The sequence below is a fragment of the Misgurnus anguillicaudatus genome, chromosome 18 (assembly GCF_027580225.2).
Source record: "Misgurnus anguillicaudatus chromosome 18, ASM2758022v2, whole genome shotgun sequence".
In the NCBI taxonomy this organism is placed as follows: domain Eukaryota; kingdom Metazoa; phylum Chordata; class Actinopteri; order Cypriniformes; family Cobitidae; genus Misgurnus; species Misgurnus anguillicaudatus.
This window is the reverse complement of record NC_073354.2, coordinates 27,011,537-27,029,031: the sequence shown is the minus strand read 5'-3', so window position 1 is coordinate 27,029,031 and position 17,495 is coordinate 27,011,537. Positions and strand designations below refer to the sequence as shown.

Here is a 17,495-nt window from a genome sequence, read left to right as displayed (position 1 = left end):
CTTTTACTGGAAGATGCCACTGCATGCCATCAAAGAGGTAAATATAATCTGCCTTAAACTATAAAGTCTAGACCACATCAGTAAGATCATAGTTTCTTATTTAGACTTGGGTTAAGTTACCTGGATCTTAAAAGCATAGTAAAGATTAAAATTTTTTATATGGTGACTTGATAAAGCCAAACATAGACAAATACGCATTACAACGAACTGGAATAGCTATACATCTACAATGACCTTTTACTACATACGAAAATCGAAACCGAAAATGACTTTTAACAAAATATGTTAAAAAAGTTTTTTGTATAATTGTATAAGATTTTTATTGATTTAATGAATCTGAGTTGGACTACAAATCACACCAAAATAAGATTAGTAGATTATTAGAAAAATACAATAATGAAACCCCAACGTCACAGGGGAGAAAGCAAATCGTACACAAATGTATAAATGTGGTTAGCCAAATTATTATGAACTAGCCAAGTCGTAAAATATGAGACTAATGCCATTTTCTGCCAAAAATTTCCATTCCTAATTATTAGTATGTGTTAATGATTGCTTGTAATAAAACCTCTTTTTACAGTAATTACAATGTCAGTGGAAATCAACGCAACCTTTGATACCAGCCTCACAAACCTTAAACATGAAAAGTACAAAACTAAAGCTCAACAAATTGAGACCGCGGTAAGTATTTTGTATTTCATATATTACAGAAATGTATTGTTTTCTCTTCTTGTTCTTATAAAGGGAATTATTTTTGAATTAGCGTTTGTGTTTAAATGCTACCTCAAATGCTGATAGATACAGCTTGACAATCAAATTTAAAGGGGGTAATATTAAAGGACAAGTTCTGTATTTTACACTTAAAGCCCTGTTTTCAGATTGTTTATGATGAAATAGAATGGTTTGGACTGAAATTTGGACATATGATGCTGGCCCAAGAATTTTCAGGTGTTGTTTGTATCACCTCCCACCTCTACAATGGCTGTATAGGTGCATAGGAACAATCCTTCCTAAAATACACTTAACTTTCGTTTACAAAGACGTGAAACTCACCGAGTTGTCAGGGGTGTTCACTGATATGCTCACACAAAAATCGCTGCAAAAGATGCTTTCCAAGAGGTGTTTTAGCATTCGTTGAAAACTTGTGGAGCTATTTTTCCAAACGCCTCACACCCGTACATTCTTCTGTTGAGAGCTTGAATAATAGACACTCCAGCACAGACGGTGGCGATAATCAGAGATTTATAAAACGATGAAGTAACCGTTTTATAAAAGCAATAAGCCCCAAGAAGCAGTGGGATACCAGTGCATTTTATAACAGCTAATGGGCCTTGTTAGGCACGACGCGAGTGCCTAAAACCCCCTTAGCTGTTATAAAATGCACTGTAACCCCACTGCTTTGCAGGGCTTATTGCTTTTATAAAACGGTTACTTCATATGCATAACATGATTTCATAAAATAAAACCCAAATAAGTTGTGATTATATTAGTAAAAATATTACTCTTCCGCCAAACAAAGTAGTTCCTCAGAATCAAGTGTGGCTGCAACAGAGCACAGTTTTAGTTTAATGGCTTTCAGAAAATAATCTTCTTTAACTAAACATAAAAAATATCAAATGAAAGAACAGACGCTCCGCTTAAAAAAAAACGTTTCATCCTACCTTCATTTGTTCTCTTATCACCTCTCAACTTTTCAGCTAAAAACTGAGATAATTCAATTTTTATGAAGAACTTTTCTAATATATCAGATTCAGAGCCATCAAAACTTAAACAGTGTTGAGTAAGTGCGTTTAAGTTGGGTAAGAACGCCACCCAGTGGATAATAGCGGAAACACTGATTTGATTTAGAAACTCCTCAGAGAACATTTTCTCTTTATTTACGAGATTTATCTGGATATCGCCATCAAGTGTGCAACTGTAGAAAAATTAAAAATATGATTAAAACTGTGGTGTTTAACAGTGGCACAGTAATACTTATGTAATGCGGTCTGAACCGTGGGGTTACCGGGGTATTTTATCACGGCTTAGAACGTGTTTCAACCAATCAGAATGAAGAACGAAGAATGGGCTGTTTAATAATATACTTTTTAATCATTTTATGTGTTTTTTACACTCATCTCTGTGCTATTATTGAAACAACACATTTTGTGTTACTTTTAACACAACTTGTGTTTTATTTGAACACATCCTTTCTAAGAGTGTATTTAATATTTTTCTTTTTAACAGATTAACAAAGGTTTCAAATCTCTGTCTAACTATGTTGACGGTTCTGCAAAAGTCACTGGCTTCAGGTATGAACGTCTAGAATCTACACTTTTTTAACAAGTAAAGCAATACTCAGTGATTAAAACATTTTAAAAAAATAAACCCAGAAAATGATCTTCATATATGTGCACTGATAAGGAAGTTAACCCGAACCGTCATTGAGCCCCCTAAGACTGAACTGTGATTTTGTGTTTTAAGTTTGTGACACTGCTTTAATAGTCTTTGGATTTTTATCATGTTGTGTATGTGTAACTGTTTATATCTCATTTGTAAATGAATAGCTGTGTTAATTCAGTGTCTTGTCATTGGTGTGCATTGTGTTTTGCTCCATAGGTCTGGTAGTATTATAGCAGACTTCACAATTAATACAATATCCGACAGCCCTGATTTTACATCAGCAAATGTTTCGGGCCTCCCTTTAGTTCAGAATGCATTTTCTTTAACTGGTAAGAGTAGTCTGTACAATATTAAAGGGAAACTCCACTTTTTTCCAAAATAGGCTCATTTTCCAGCTCCCATGGAGTTAAACATCTGATTTTTACTGTTTTGGAATCCATTCAGCTGATCTCCAAGTCTGGCAATACCACTTTTAGCATAACACTATTTCTTTTGGTTATTTTCAATAGCAAGGGACTATTTTCGGGTACTGCGTAATATCATTGTGCCTACTACAGCCATGGTACGGCAGCAAGGTGCATGATTATTATGCTGGAATGAGAGTATAGTTTCTAGCCATATCTTTAATTTTCCGTTGGTCTACTCAATGTAAATACAGCAGAGTCAAGATTTAAATAGGAAAAATATTGAAACTCTTCTTCATTTTTGACCGTGATGGTAATGCTAATTTGATTTAATAGATTATGCTAAGCTATGCTTAAAGTGGTACTGCCAGACCCGGAGATCAACTGAATGGATTCCAAAACGGTAAAAATGTTTCCCTCAAGGAGATCTGGAAAATGAGCATTTTTTAAGTGGAGTGTCCCTTTAAAACAAACATGTTTCTATGTTTCTTGTTTCATTTGTTGTGTCATTGATGTAGTTTTTTTTTTTTTTTTATTTGATAATAAGATCTAACAAGATATTTGTGTCTTTTGCTTTTAGAAGAAACAAACTTCTTCAACAGATCAGATAAAATATATCCTAAGCAAAACGTAACACTTTACTGTCCACAATCTGTTAAGGGACAGATAATGTGGAAAGTAAATGAGAAAGATCCAGACAGCCCTAAATACTCTTTTGGTCTAGGCAAAAGCACACTCACTGTAACAAATGCTGATGTCAGTGACAGTGGTGAGTAATTTATAGTAGTCATGTTTATAGTTTCTCACATGATAATGCAATAGATATGATAGCAGTTTACCTGTATGGCATATGTGCACAGTAGCATGTAGACATGGAGCCAGTTTCCTAAAACAATTATTCTTATAGAGAAGAGCTTCTACTCTGTATGCAGTGCTCTCAACATGGCTTTTCATTTCCTTTGTGATGGATAAATTATATTCTGTATGTACTATAGTACACTTTAAAAATACAGCATGATGTTGAAGCCTGATCTCACGAAATTCATACATATTTTACGAGATGGCTAATTTGTATGAATTCAAATTGCACCTTTAATAAAGTTTTATACTTAATAAAATGAATAATGATTTAATCAAGTTTTGATTTTTTTGTTTTTTTCACTTGTAGGCAGATACTCCTGCATCATACAAACAAATTCATTACCTTACATCTGGTGGCAAAATATTTTTATTGAACAAGAACCCAGTATCATGGTGGGTGATAATGAACAAGTTTATTCATGTGAAGACCAAACTGTTCAACTCAAATGCTGTGTTAATGGAGACTACAGTATTGAATGGGTCTCGCAAAGCAATGTGCAAATTCCAGGTTGTAAATATCTGGTACATTTATATATAGCTCATGTTCTTACTGTGTGATTTTATATTTGTAATAAATGTATTTCCCTTTTCCAATCAGGGTCAGGTTGTATCACAGTAAATCATACGATCCAAAAGACAAATTGTAATGGAGGTGACTATACATGTCAACTGAAGGATTTACCGCAACTACGTGATTACAGTTATAGCAAAAGGAATGTCAGAGTAAAGATAGAAACAGAAGGTATGTTTTTAGTTTTGCAATGTTTACATTGTGCAGCAGTAAGTTTCTTTTTTGTCCGGGTTCCATTGATTTTGGTTCACTGACATTGGCAATGATTTTTCGGATTCTTGGATGCATTCACACACATAAAATTCGATAAAGACATGTGACGTATTGAAAGTCCAGCACTTGATATTTTTTTCCTATCTAAAGATTGCTTATTGTCTGTGATTTTCCTCTTTTCCAGCTTCAGCACAAATAGTAATGAGCTCCCTGATCTCAACCTCAGTCCAGTTTGCAAACATTTTTTGAAATTAATGTTAATCTCTTAACTAATTAGTTAATAATTAATAATTAATTAATAATAATTAATCTCTTAATTAATGTTAATGTTAAAAAACCCTTGTCAAAGAGCTGCACGATAACTTCTTGTTGCAAGGGCACACACGTGTCACTGCAACAAGAAGTTAACATAACCCCTAATTTCCACCGACTGCGGAAAGGCTGCGGATCCGTTGCGGAACGGCGGCGGACTCAATCGGTTTCCATTCAAGTCAATGTGTGTATTTCCACTGACTGCGTTCCGAATCCGTCACAGCTCCGGCCATCCGCAGCCCTCCGGCACAAATACGCAGAGCTTTTATTTTTGCCGGATGCCGGACAGCTCCGCAGGGCGGAGACATGAATTTATCGCGTTATCATAACTGAATTCGCGAGATCTCGTGTTGTAATCTGGACTGGTTTGTAATAACGTCATAATTCAACGTCATAATGGGCGGAGACAGGACTAGATATCGCGCGATCTTCATGTGAATTTGCGAGAACTCAGGGGTCCTCGTCACTTCAGCACGCAGCCGCTGCATCAAATACAGATCGGGTGGGTATTGGCGGACGCCGGAGTGCGGAGCCGATCTGCAGCCGCTCCACAGTCGGTGGAAATCAATACGGCATGCCCCTTTCACGCAATTGACCTATGGCTAAGCCATGCCCCCAAACGTGATGAGCCAATCACAGTGCGCATATGTAACGGTTGTTTTCAGATTTGAGCTTAACAAATGTCACATACTTTGGATGGACACAATCACACAAGACTCTGGTTTTTCTTTTAATTCTCCGCAGGAACAATCTGAGAAACACATCAAAATGTATCACAAAACAGGGTGCAGACACTGCAGACATAAATCACCACAGCAGTGTCAGCAATTTTCTGCTGAACTACGGTGGGGGCAAAAGGAGAAAATAATAGATGTCTGCAATGTTTTAACCACTAGGGGGCACTAAAACACCATTTTATTTAGTTAATCCTCTAATTTCATGTAATTCAACACCATGAATATCATTAGAATTAATGTTCCTTTGTTAACTCCGTTACACATAGCAACCCAATACACTAAGACAGTCTTTTCTTCCACGTCCATGAAATGCATTGCAGTTGGTCAGTTTTCATTCGTTTTTATATGTTTTTCTAGTCATTTTAAGTTTAAAATGGTCAAATGGTGTGCATGCGGTACATCTAGGGACTCTAGGTATCCCGAAAGGCTGGGCGACAGTGTGTATTTTTAACCCTTTCCCAGCCACATTTCAACCGAGATAAGTATCTGCTTTATCCAGATTAAGTTATGCGGTAAAGCACAACACCAACTAAATGTGGATAAATTAAACAAGGATGTCTACATCTGTTTTAATGTAAGTTAGCAATGTATTTGAACGTTATCTTTAACATCTCTAACGTAACATAAAACGTTAACGTTAGCTTCTAGCTGCGTTGTAAATCATGTCACTTAGCTTCATTAACGTATCTGTAAATAACCGAGATAACAAATGCTATTTGTAATAGCAATGCTGTGCTGAATGATTCATGTAAATACTGTAGCACCAATCTAACGGAGAAGTAACTTACTCTTGGTAAAGATGGTAAAAAGGCTTGTCCTGGAAACATATGCTGAAGCTTTTCATCAAACTTCTCAACAATAAAATTATTAATATAACCCTTCAATGCATAGTTTAGACCCTTTTGGTGACTTCGAGATGATATATAGTCTTTCTGTCTCCAAAAAAATAATTTTCCTCCTGTGAAATGTCTCCTACTGTGACAGCTGCCATAGCGCCTGTCACCAAGTTTTGATTGTTTGTCCGAGTGAGTGGAGGGGGCGTGGCTTAGCCATAGGTCAATTGTTTTGTTCTGCCTTTTGTACAGACAGGAAGCATTCCGTAAATGTTACGGCAATGTTTCCCATTTAGGTAGCGATCCCGGAACATTTACAGGATGTGTTTGTCTTCACACAGAAGACTCTCTGCAAATTTTATGAACATTTTCTGGGATCAAAGTGCTGTGTGAATGGGGTTTGACTTAGTTTAACCTGACTTTTATCAAATTAATGCACAAGCAATGGGAAGAGTTCTTTAACACTGCAGAAATGCATAGTATTAAAATGTACCAGGTGTCATGTACAGGCAGTATGTGTCATTATGTATTTTGTTTTAACGGACAGAACCAGCCTTGCCTGAGTCTCAGTTAAAATATTTTACAAAATTATAGATAAAACAACTCAGTTGTTTATTGTTTATCATTAATTTAAAAAAATATATGTTTTGGTCATTTGTGACAATTAATTAAATTCTTGTCATCTCCAGTTTCTAAGTTTCTATGTAAAAATGAAACGTTTGAACTTGGAGAACTAAATCAAATAACTGAAAAGCCATGCGATGCAGGCAAGGAAGGAAGCATAATGTATACATGTGTACCAGGAGGATGGAACCTAACAAAGAATAACTGTGTAGTCAAAGCTATCAAAGAACTTCAAACCAGAGCTCAGGTGATCTACTAGTCATTTATCTACAGTATTAGTATAAAAACTATACATTTCCATTGGAAATTTATTTATATTTGTATTTCTGTACTTTGGAATTTAGGTCTTGGTTGTTGAGAAGATTCCAGAGTTTGTGGAAAAGCTCAGTTTTGAAACAAAGCAATTTAAAACTGATATAGTAGAGTCTGCTGCGACTATTCAAACAGTTGTTGAGATTCTCACCACAGTTGCTGACATCTCACAAAACAGTACTATTCATAAGCCTGTGATAGAGGTTTGTATAGGTTTTGTGCAAATTTAATTTAAGTATTATATAACATCTATTGGTAACAAGTTACAGTTAAGTTGTAATTGTTTGTAAACACATTAGCTAACATAAACTAACAAAAAGCAATCTAGTTTTCTCATAAAACAGTTTTTTTTTTTTGATTGTCAAAAATTAAAGTTAAATATAAATGTGTGTAATTTATAAATATATAATATCATATATTTTCGAACAATTTGTTAAATTTTGATTGTATATGATACAACAACCCAATAATTACCTTTATTGGTGTGCTGCGGAATAAATAATTTTCATGATTTCCTTTTCCAGGATTTTCTTAACACAGTTGAGATTATTACATCAGATGAATCCAAAAACAAATGGACAGAACTAAACAATGGAAACGTGACAGAAAAAAACGCCAGCAGTAATCTTCTGCAAGCTATTGAGACTATAAGCAGCCATCTCTCAGATGTGGACTTTTCTATAACAAAACCATCCATTCAGTTAAATAGGACTATAACTGATGATAACTCTAAGAATATCGATGTAAATTCTCACCTGGAGAACTCAACTACAGGTTCTGAAATTCGGATACCAAATGTTCCTAAATCAACCGCCATAACCATCATCATCTTCACAAAGCTTGACAATGTTTTACCAACGCGAGATACTTCTAATAATGACAGCAAGACATCAAAAAACATCATCAATGGAAACGTGGTTGTTGTTCAAGTCAACCAAACAATTCATAACATTTTATTTACATTTGGAACTACAAATACATCAATGAAAAATCCTCAGAGTGTCTTTTGGGACTTTTCTCTGGACCGATGGGATTCCAATGGATGTAAAGTCAAGCCCTTTGAGAATAAAACAGTTACATGTGAATGCGACCACACAACCTCTTTTTCAATCCTGATGTCACCGTATGCAATTGATAACATTGCCTTAGCCTATATCACATACATTGGTGTAGCTATTTCATTAGCCAGCTTAATTCTGTGCCTCATCATTGAGGCGATCGTATGGAAGTCAGTGACACGAAATGACACATCGTACGTGCGTCACGTCTCAATAGTCAACATCGCTGTGTCACTGCTGATCGCAAACATCTGTTTTATCATCGGCGCTGCAATTGCAGACCAAGAGCAGACGATCTCAGTTGGTCGCTGCAGTCCAGTAGTTTTCTTCATGCACTTTTTTTACCTGGCTGTTTTCTTCTGGATGTTCATTTCAGCACTTTTGCTTCTGTACCGCACCGTCATGGTCTTTTCTCAGATGTCAAGGACTAATATGATGGTCATTGCATTCACAGTTGGTTATTGTGCACCTTTGCTCATAGCGGTTATTACCGTTGCATCCACTTCACCTACAAACTATGTTTCAAAAGAAAATGCATGCTGGCTGAACTGGTTTGAATCTAAGGCCCTGCTGGCATTTGTGATTCCAGCTCTGACTATTGTTGCTTTTAACCTCATAGTTTTGATTGTGGTTTTGTGTAAGATGGTCAGGAGAGGAGTTGGTGCTGTAACTACTTCAAATGAGAGACACACTCTTGTGGTCATTGCCAGATGTGTGGCCATTCTGACTCCTATCTTTGGTCTAACATGGGGATTTGGCATTGGGACCATGGTGTCACGTGATTTTGGCCTTCATGTGGTGTTTGCAATCCTCAATTCATTTCAGGTACCACTTTCTTTGTCCATGTCATTAATGTTATGTATTTATATTTTACATTTGTTTTATGCTTGTTTTTTAAAGCCACATTTTCTTTAGTTACCGCTGAAGTGCTGTGGCCCATTTTTATAATAATTTAATAAAATAGAAGAAATTGCAATTACAATTGCAATTCTAATACAAAAATGTAACACTAATAAATACATCACATTTCTTTTAATAGGGATTCTTTGTTTTGGTGTTTGGAATACTTTTAGACAGCAAGGTAAGAGTTTGTTTTAGTTTCTTTTTTTTTTTTTGTCGCTTTTTGTGCTTTGATAAATACCTTTATGATTTTAATGATCTTGGATTATAGCCATATTGGATTTAGCCTAAAAATCAACCATTTTATCATAACAAATCAGATATTTTACCACTCATACCTTCTGATATCAAATCCAAAAATTAAAAAATAAGCTACATAATGAAACTAATTTAATAAACCATGCATTGCAAAGAAAATATGTTTTTACTATATAACCTGGTATTATTTTGAGTATTTCAACAAATGTCTTTCTTATTAACTGAGTTTTAAGACATGCTGTCATTTTCTGGTTGCAGGTCCGTGAGTCACTGGCAGGAAAGCTGTCATTAAAGAACCTCAGTTCCAGTCCTACCAGGGTAAATTACACTATACTGTATAAAGCACCCTGCATCGCTAAATATCTCATCATTTTCTAATAAAAGCTCAACCAGTTTGATTCTAGACTTTTCTTGACTTTGACGTTTTTATATTACAGAGCACTAATTTCGGAACATCATCTACAGGTGGACTGGGTATCATAGATTGGCTGCGTAGGAGAAGTAAGTAGCCTAAACGATGTACAGTAAATCTTAAAACATTTGCAGAACATACTCTGATAAAGGAATAAATGTACAGTAAAGACAATATAAAGTTCTTGAGTAACATGCAAACAACTTTTTGCAGATGTGTACAACTTGTCTGATCCCAGCCCAGCTACCTCTGCTAACAGCTCCAGTGGCTCTCATTTAATCCCTAATTAACTACATCTATTAACTAAAACCAGCTGACTTATTTAAAAGCATTTTGTTTGTTACAGTAGCTATGTACAGAATATTCCACTTTATGTTCCTCTTTTGGAAAAGAAATATGTGTTCTGTAATCAATGTTCTTTCATGATTTTATTTAATATACATTGAAATACATTCATTTAGGGGAGACGGGCTAACAGGCACTCCAGTGAATTTTTATTATGGTCTTTTAAGGTAAATTTATTTATAGCCACAGCTATTAAACAGTTTCACAGTTTGAGGTAAAAACATATATTTCACTGAACACAAGACTTACCTTGGGTCACATTACAATGAAATCTTTGAAATGATAATTTTTTGTTTGGATCTATAATTAAAGTACAAGTATTTGGTAGGTGCTTTAAATCAACTTACAAAACGTCTCGGTTACGGATGTAACCCTCGTTCCCTGAAGGAGGGAACGGAGACGTCACGTCGTGACCGACGAATTGGGAGCTCGCTTAGAGAGACCAATCTGCTTCGAATACTACTAAAACGCCAATGAACTTGGCATTGAGATATTTGCATAATGCTGGCGCCGCCCCGCCAGGTGCGCATATAAGGCGCACGTGCAAATAGGGAAATCAGCTTCTGTTCGCTGAGAAAGCCGGAAGGTGACCGGCCTAAACAGCAGGTGGCAGCACCTGTGGCGACGGGACGTGACGTCTCCGTTCCCTCCTTCAGGGAACGAGGGTTACATCCGTAACCGAGACGTTCCCTTTCAGTCGGTCACTACGACGTCACGTCGTGACCGACGAATTGGGAAACCCTACTAAAACGCCACTAGGGGCTGACCTCTTCCAGTGTCTGCTTAAAGCCCTCCGGTTCCACTTAAGGATAGGAGAATAGGTTTCAAGGCAGAAGGCCGGGCACTAGATGTTCCTTTAACCCCACAGTAGTGCCAGCGACTGGGAAGCGCCCTAACTGAGCGGTATAGGGACGCTGCGGAAGCCACCGCCCCGTTAAGGGCTAATGGTGGACGAAAGTCAACCGTAGTTGAGGTATAAATGACAGCCGTGGCTGTGTAAGCAAAGCAGTGCTCTGCTAAGGGAAACGTGGGCTGGTAGGATTAACCCCACGGAATAATACTCACAAAGGAACCCGTTGGGACACAATGTGGGGCCCTGGCCAAACACGTAGGTTCGTAAGAATACAGCTAGTGAAAGGCTGACAGCCAATGCTCCGCAACAAAGGCTGTCAAGGCAGTGGAGAGAGCAAATCAAACCATTACGCATTTTTGCTCTGTTAGCCTTCCATACTGAAACTCAATTTGGAGCCTCAGTCGGAGGCTGCAAGCCGACTTGCGAGTCTGCTCTCCGTGTCCTCCCTGGTGAGGACAGAACACGAGAGGATACAGGCTCGATACGAACATTGTAGAATCTAATGAACGTATTAGGTGTCGCCCAACCAGCAGCTCTACAGATGTCTGTTAGCGAGGAACCACGAGCTAATGCCCAAGATGAGGCAACACTCCGAGTGGAGTGCGCTCTCAAATTAAGGGGCAAGGAATGCCCTGCAAATTATAAACCAGGGCGATAGTCTCAACTATCCAATGAGACATCCTCTGCTTAGTGACAGCTTTCCCTTTCTGCTGGCCACCATAACAAACAAAGAGCTGGTCTGAGGTCCTGAAGCTTTGCGTGCGGACCACGTAGAATCGCAGTGCGCGTACGGGGCACAACAAAGCCTCGGTTGGGTTTGCCTGCTCCAAAGGCAACGCTTGCAAGCTCACCACCTTATCTCTGAAGGGAGTGGTGGGAACTTTGGGCACGTAGCCTGGTCTGGGTCTTCAGTGAGACAGCAGGACCAAACTAAAAGCACGAATCGTCAACAGAGAATGCATGTAAATCTCCTACTCTCTTCATGGAGGCCAATGCTAGCAGGGTCAGAGCTTTCATTGATAAAAACTTCAGACTCGCACACTGCAAAGGCTAAATCGGAGACCTGAAGGCTTCAGCACCATGGACAGGTCTCAGGAAAAAAGAGGGAGGGCGCGAGGGGTTTAGCCTGCGAGCGCCTCTTTAAAATGTAATAATTAAATCATGCTGGCCAACTGATCTGCCGTAGATAAGTGAGTGATGAGCAGAAATAGCGGCGATATCAATTTTAATGGCGGAGGGACAGCCTACCATCTAACCCATGTTAAAGATATAAAGCATAATGTTAAAGGGCATTCTCTGGGTCCTCGCGTTGCGAAGAGCACCGGGTGACGAAAAGGTTTCATTAAGCGCGTAAGCCCGTCCTGTGGACGGTGCTCGAACCGCGTCGATGGTGTTAGATACCGCTTGCGATAAATCACCTAAACCTTGCGCGCGCTCAACGACCGTACATGGATATCCACAGGTCGGGGCGCGAGTGCCAAATGTGCCCCTTCCTAAGAAAGAAAGTCCTTCCTCAGGGGAATCCGCCAGGGAGGGCTGTCGCGAGGAGCATTAACTATGAAAACCAATTCTTGGTCGTCCAGTACGGACGATTAATAAAAAGGCTCTCCTCGTCCTGCCTGACTTTGCACAGTGTCTGCGCAATAAAGCTCACTGGAAGGAATGCGTATTTACGCACCCCCCGCGGTCAGCTGTGTGCCAACGCATCCACGCCGAGGCTGCCCTCGGTTAGTGAATAAAATAGGCGACAGTGGGTATCGTCCGGCGACGCAAACAGATCTATCTACGCACAACCGAACTTCTTCCAAATTAGCTGGACCGTCTGGGGGTGGAGTCGCCATTCGCCGGGGGCGCAGCTCGGAAGCGCGTACCGCTGTATTGAGCGATCCCGGGATGTAAATGGCACGAAGGGACCTCAGATGCTTCTGACTCCAAAAGAGGAGATGACGAGCGAGATGCGACAGGTGACGAGAGCGCAAAAACCGCCTTAACGGTAAATAACGCAACAGTCGCAAAGTTATCGGTGTCGACAAATACATCCTTCCCTCGCATCTCCATAGCGGAGCGTACAAGTCCCAGATATACAGCGCACCGCTCGCGGCAGTTGGGGTGCTATGCACACCCCAGACTGCAGGCCCGTCATACGTGGCTGAACATCCCGTGCTTAGGGCATCGCATGCTACAGAATGCCAGGAGACCCCTCAGAGGCATATCTTGCTATCAGAAATGCTGGGTCTACTACGGGGAAATTTAAATGACACGCAGGTGTAGTGTTTACACAATGTATGCCGGTGCGCCACGCTCTCCTCGAGACTCGATCGTAAAGCCAACGCTGAAGCGGTCTCATATGACGCAGCTCGCAGTGTCACGGCTGCAGCATGCTGTCATATGTCCAGGAGCTTCTGAAATTGTATCAGAGGGGCCGCGTACTTCCCTCGAATTAAACCGAGGCAAGTCAGAACTGACTAGTTGCGCGCTCTTGTAAAACACGCCAATTAGTTGATCGAGTCTAATTCCATACTGAGAAAAAGGATCCTCTGCACGGGCAAAGTTGCTCTTTCCCAGTCGACCTGATGACTTAAACGAGCGAGATGCCGAAGCATTAACTCTCTGTGTTCGCGCACGTCTGCCAAGGACGGGCTATTATAAGTCAACGTAAATAAAGCAGAATGCGAACAACGCTCTCTCTCTGATATCTTAATGCCGTGACTAACACTTTCATGGAGACACGGAGAGAGAGAGACAGCTCGAATGGTGTACTTAATATTAATATGCCCACCCCACGACGCAGAGCGAAAAAACGGTCTAAGGCGAGGGGAGATGGACACAAAAGTACACGTCTTACAGGTCTAAAGCTGCAACCGATCTGAATATTGAAATACGAGCCTCGGCGTTATCCTCCAAAAAGACCACCTCCGTAGAGCCGGGCGTAAATCAAATCGATCGTAACCCACCGCGTATTTCGGGTACTATGAGATAAAGGCTGGAAAACCCTATCATCATATCATCATCTCGGTAAGAGGGACCGGCTCGATAATCCTTCGCCAGCAGGACATCGACTTATGCACGCAGTACATGTGCATCGGATACTTTCACTATAGTGAAACGAAAGCCCGAGAATTTCGGGGTTGTGCCGGTAATTGTATTTCGTAACCGAGGCGGATCGTGCGTAAAACCCAACGAAACGGGCTGGGAACTGAAGCCAAGCACCCAGGCACCGTACGAGGAGAATTAACGACACTACCAAAGTACCCGCGGTGGGGCAGCGAAGCGAGACAGGTGAGACTGCCGGTGCGTCTGCCGTGACAGCATAAGCATCACAGTATGTGTGTGTGTGACACTGACCTGAGCCCGCTGAGGGAAACGGTCGTCCGGTCTCCTCAGCTGAGGACGCAGACACCGAAGGTGATAGAGGAGAGGTAGGGTGAGCTGGTGTGTGCCCGCTCACGGCTCTCTCGATCCTCTGGAGACCTGGAGAGGGAAGAGGAATGCACTCTGTGTGTGGTTAGTGGGCACCGGCTAAACAGCCGGTGGAACATATGTAAACCAAGAATTTTCCACCCGACCCTCTATCGGGGGAAGGAGCGAATACCGTCTCCTGAAGAGTGATCCTCTGCCAATCCAGGTCGCCCGCTTACTGGCCACTTAAACTCCCGAGTCACGGGAAGCGGCTAAGCGGGCGGGGCGAGCTGCTGACGACCGGTTCCCCCGCGCTGCCGAGATGGAGTCCGAGGAGGGGAACGGAGGTGGTCGCCGCAGGACGCCGACGGCGAGAGGCAGACTGAGGAACCGGCGTGGTGGTTTTTACCAAGGGCAGCTCTCCTTCGCCGGGGCGTGACCACAGAGATCGCCTCAGTCTGCGCAGCGGAGCTGTACGACTCCACGGCCTCGCCGAAGAGGCCGGTCTGTGAGACAGGAGCATTCAAGAAGTTGTTCTCGCCTGCGTCCGTCAGCCAGACACAGCCAAAGGTGGCGATCTTGAACCACTGTCGTGAACATCGCACGACTGAAGGTCGCGGCCTCCCTCGTAAATCCTTGGTGAACCCGTAGCAACGTTATTGCGTGCAGGGCTGAAGCCGCCTCTCCGCATGCCTGACGGACAGCGCCCGTAACCGGACGACTATCTACAAACACGGGAGGGAAGGGTTGGGTGGTCCCTCCAGGAACGCAGCTGCATCGCAACCCCCCGCTCCACTGAAGGGTCCCTGCCCTTAGCAGCTCCATTGGTGAGGGAGGTGAGGGGTGAAAGCTGAAGCTGAACGGCCGGATGGCCGCAAACCACGTCAGCTCTTCGTGCCGTCGGGAAGAAAGGCACAGGAGCAGAGGACCGAGAGGCCCGAGCAGCTCCGAAATACCAATCACGTGGGCGGTACGGTTCGGGCGGAGAGGGGTTAACCCCTCCAACTCTACCGTTACCGCCGCTCGAGCGGGCACGGCCGCCATCTCCGGAACGACTCCACTCCGGAGGAAATTTGGACACCCCTCTGATGCTGCAGAAGTGAACGGGACCAGAAGGAGGTCCAATGGATTCGGCAGACATCGTAGAACACGACTCTGCCGTCTCCACCGGAACCTCAACCGGCTGAGGATGAAAGGCCGGTAGGTGGAGGACGCGCCCTCCGTCCTCCTCAGCGTAGTGATGCGAAGAGCGTCATGCGAGCGCTTGACAGCCGCACCATGGCGGTGTCAGCACTGCAAAGACGCGGACAGCATTCCCGTAGAAACGTCAGTCGTCTCCGCAATCCAAGAGGGTTATGCTCTCACAGAGAGAACAAAAACTCTCCACGAGCGCAGCCTCAGAGTGCTTGATGCCCAAGCATGAAGACAGCGCTCGTGACCGTAACTGGAACCCTTAGACCTCTCACATCCAAGATCGCACGGACGAAAAGCAATCCTGAAAAGGACGCTGATCTCCGAATATACGAGAGAGTGGCTGTCTTTAAAAAGACACAGAGCTCTCACGTATCACTCTTTCAGGGAAATCACTCCTTAGGTGCTCAGCTGATGATGCGCACAGGGAAAGGCAACGCACACACTAAACTCAAAACAAAAAATATGCAGAGCAGTGGAATACTGCGAGCGTCCGCTGTGTTAGTACTGCTTGTCAATCAACTTCAGCAACCGTTCCCCGAAGAGCAGATAGTAGCTTCTCAGTCAGATAAAGCCGGCTTTCGAAGCGAAAAAAAGCTGATTTCCCTATTTGCACGTGCGCCTTATATGCGCACCTGGCGGGGCGGCGCCAGCATTATGCAAATATCTCAATGCCAAGTTCATTGGCGTTTTAGTAGTATTCGAAGCAGATTGGTCTCTCTAAGCGAGCTCCCAATTCGTCGGTCACGACGTGACGTCGTAGTGACCGACTGAAAGGGAACACTTTATGTATAAAAGACATTTGGATTAGAAATTATTATTTATATTATTATTTATTTTAACCTGTATTATCCAAATGAATTCCTAAATGTAGTCAAACACACTATTCTTAAATCTTTTCTTGGAGAGGGCAGTAAAATGAGATGGTGGGTGGGGGACAACATTTGCACTCCTGACTTTGCTAACTAGCTAACAAAACCATTAAAAACTGAATTGTTGATCATTTAAAAAAAAAGTCACTAATCTTGATCTTGGATTTCTTGGGCCATTTCAAGGAATATAAGTAATCATGCAAAAATTTTTCATGTACCCTGGTTTAAGAATTAATCTTGTTTTTTTCTGATTTTGTATTGATTCAAACATTCTAATTTGCATATTCATAACATTATTTGAATTGGACAAAGAACGTTCGTATTTGAATTGAATATAAGGGCCAGGGACATGCACAGGAATTTTGAGGGGCAGTTGTTTTGACCTGAAAAAGCCCCCCCCCCCCCAAAAAAAAAAAAATACATATAAGTTTAAGATATAAGACATTTTCTAAAAGTAACTGAAAATGTGTTGTCTGAAAAGTGATGGACATATGGATCTCGGACAGCTTGGGGGTGAGTAAATTATGGGTGAACTATCTGTTTAACCATTTTGATTTAAATAATTAATGTCATGCATAACTTCCATCATTCCTTCTTCTTGCTAAAACGAAATGTGAAAATTCAGCAGACATGTAGCTTAGTTTGCCTAATGCCTACCAAAAAAATTGTAGTCTAGGCGCTTTTTTCCAACTCGGAAGGGCAACATGAGTCAAGAAGGGCATATGGGTAGTTGTCCGGTCTACCTCAGCAAACCCCCTGTGCACGTCCCTGATAAGGACTATACTTGGAAAAACATCTGAATTAAGCAACATTAACATATGTATTATTAAATATATATATATATATATATATATATATATATATATATATATATATATATATATATATATATATATATATATATACAGAGATGTATAAAGTACTAGGGACCAAGACTTGAGTAAAAGTACAAGTGCTC

General features: G+C 41.3%; 1 protein-coding gene across 1 annotated transcript in view; it reads left to right on the top strand.

Annotated features, from left to right (window-relative positions):
* LOC129429684 (adhesion G protein-coupled receptor F4-like) overlaps positions 1 to 10,530 on the top strand; it is a 37,202-nt gene extending 26,672 nt beyond the window's left edge. Inside the window, exons 7-20 of the mRNA XM_055186538.2 lie at positions 14 to 37; positions 581 to 681; positions 2,227 to 2,291; positions 2,599 to 2,711; positions 3,367 to 3,555; positions 3,955 to 4,155; positions 4,246 to 4,389; positions 7,003 to 7,184; positions 7,282 to 7,452; positions 7,774 to 9,132; positions 9,347 to 9,388; positions 9,724 to 9,783; positions 9,903 to 9,966; positions 10,091 to 10,530. Of these exons, the coding sequence (XP_055042513.2) occupies positions 14 to 37; positions 581 to 681; positions 2,227 to 2,291; positions 2,599 to 2,711; positions 3,367 to 3,555; positions 3,955 to 4,155; positions 4,246 to 4,389; positions 7,003 to 7,184; positions 7,282 to 7,452; positions 7,774 to 9,132; positions 9,347 to 9,388; positions 9,724 to 9,783; positions 9,903 to 9,966; positions 10,091 to 10,167 (2,792 nt within the window). The 3' untranslated portion in view covers positions 10,168 to 10,530. The remainder of the gene's footprint in view (positions 1 to 13; positions 38 to 580; positions 682 to 2,226; positions 2,292 to 2,598; positions 2,712 to 3,366; positions 3,556 to 3,954; positions 4,156 to 4,245; positions 4,390 to 7,002; positions 7,185 to 7,281; positions 7,453 to 7,773; positions 9,133 to 9,346; positions 9,389 to 9,723; positions 9,784 to 9,902; positions 9,967 to 10,090) is intronic.
* The last annotated feature ends 6,965 nt before the right edge of the window (positions 10,531 to 17,495 follow it).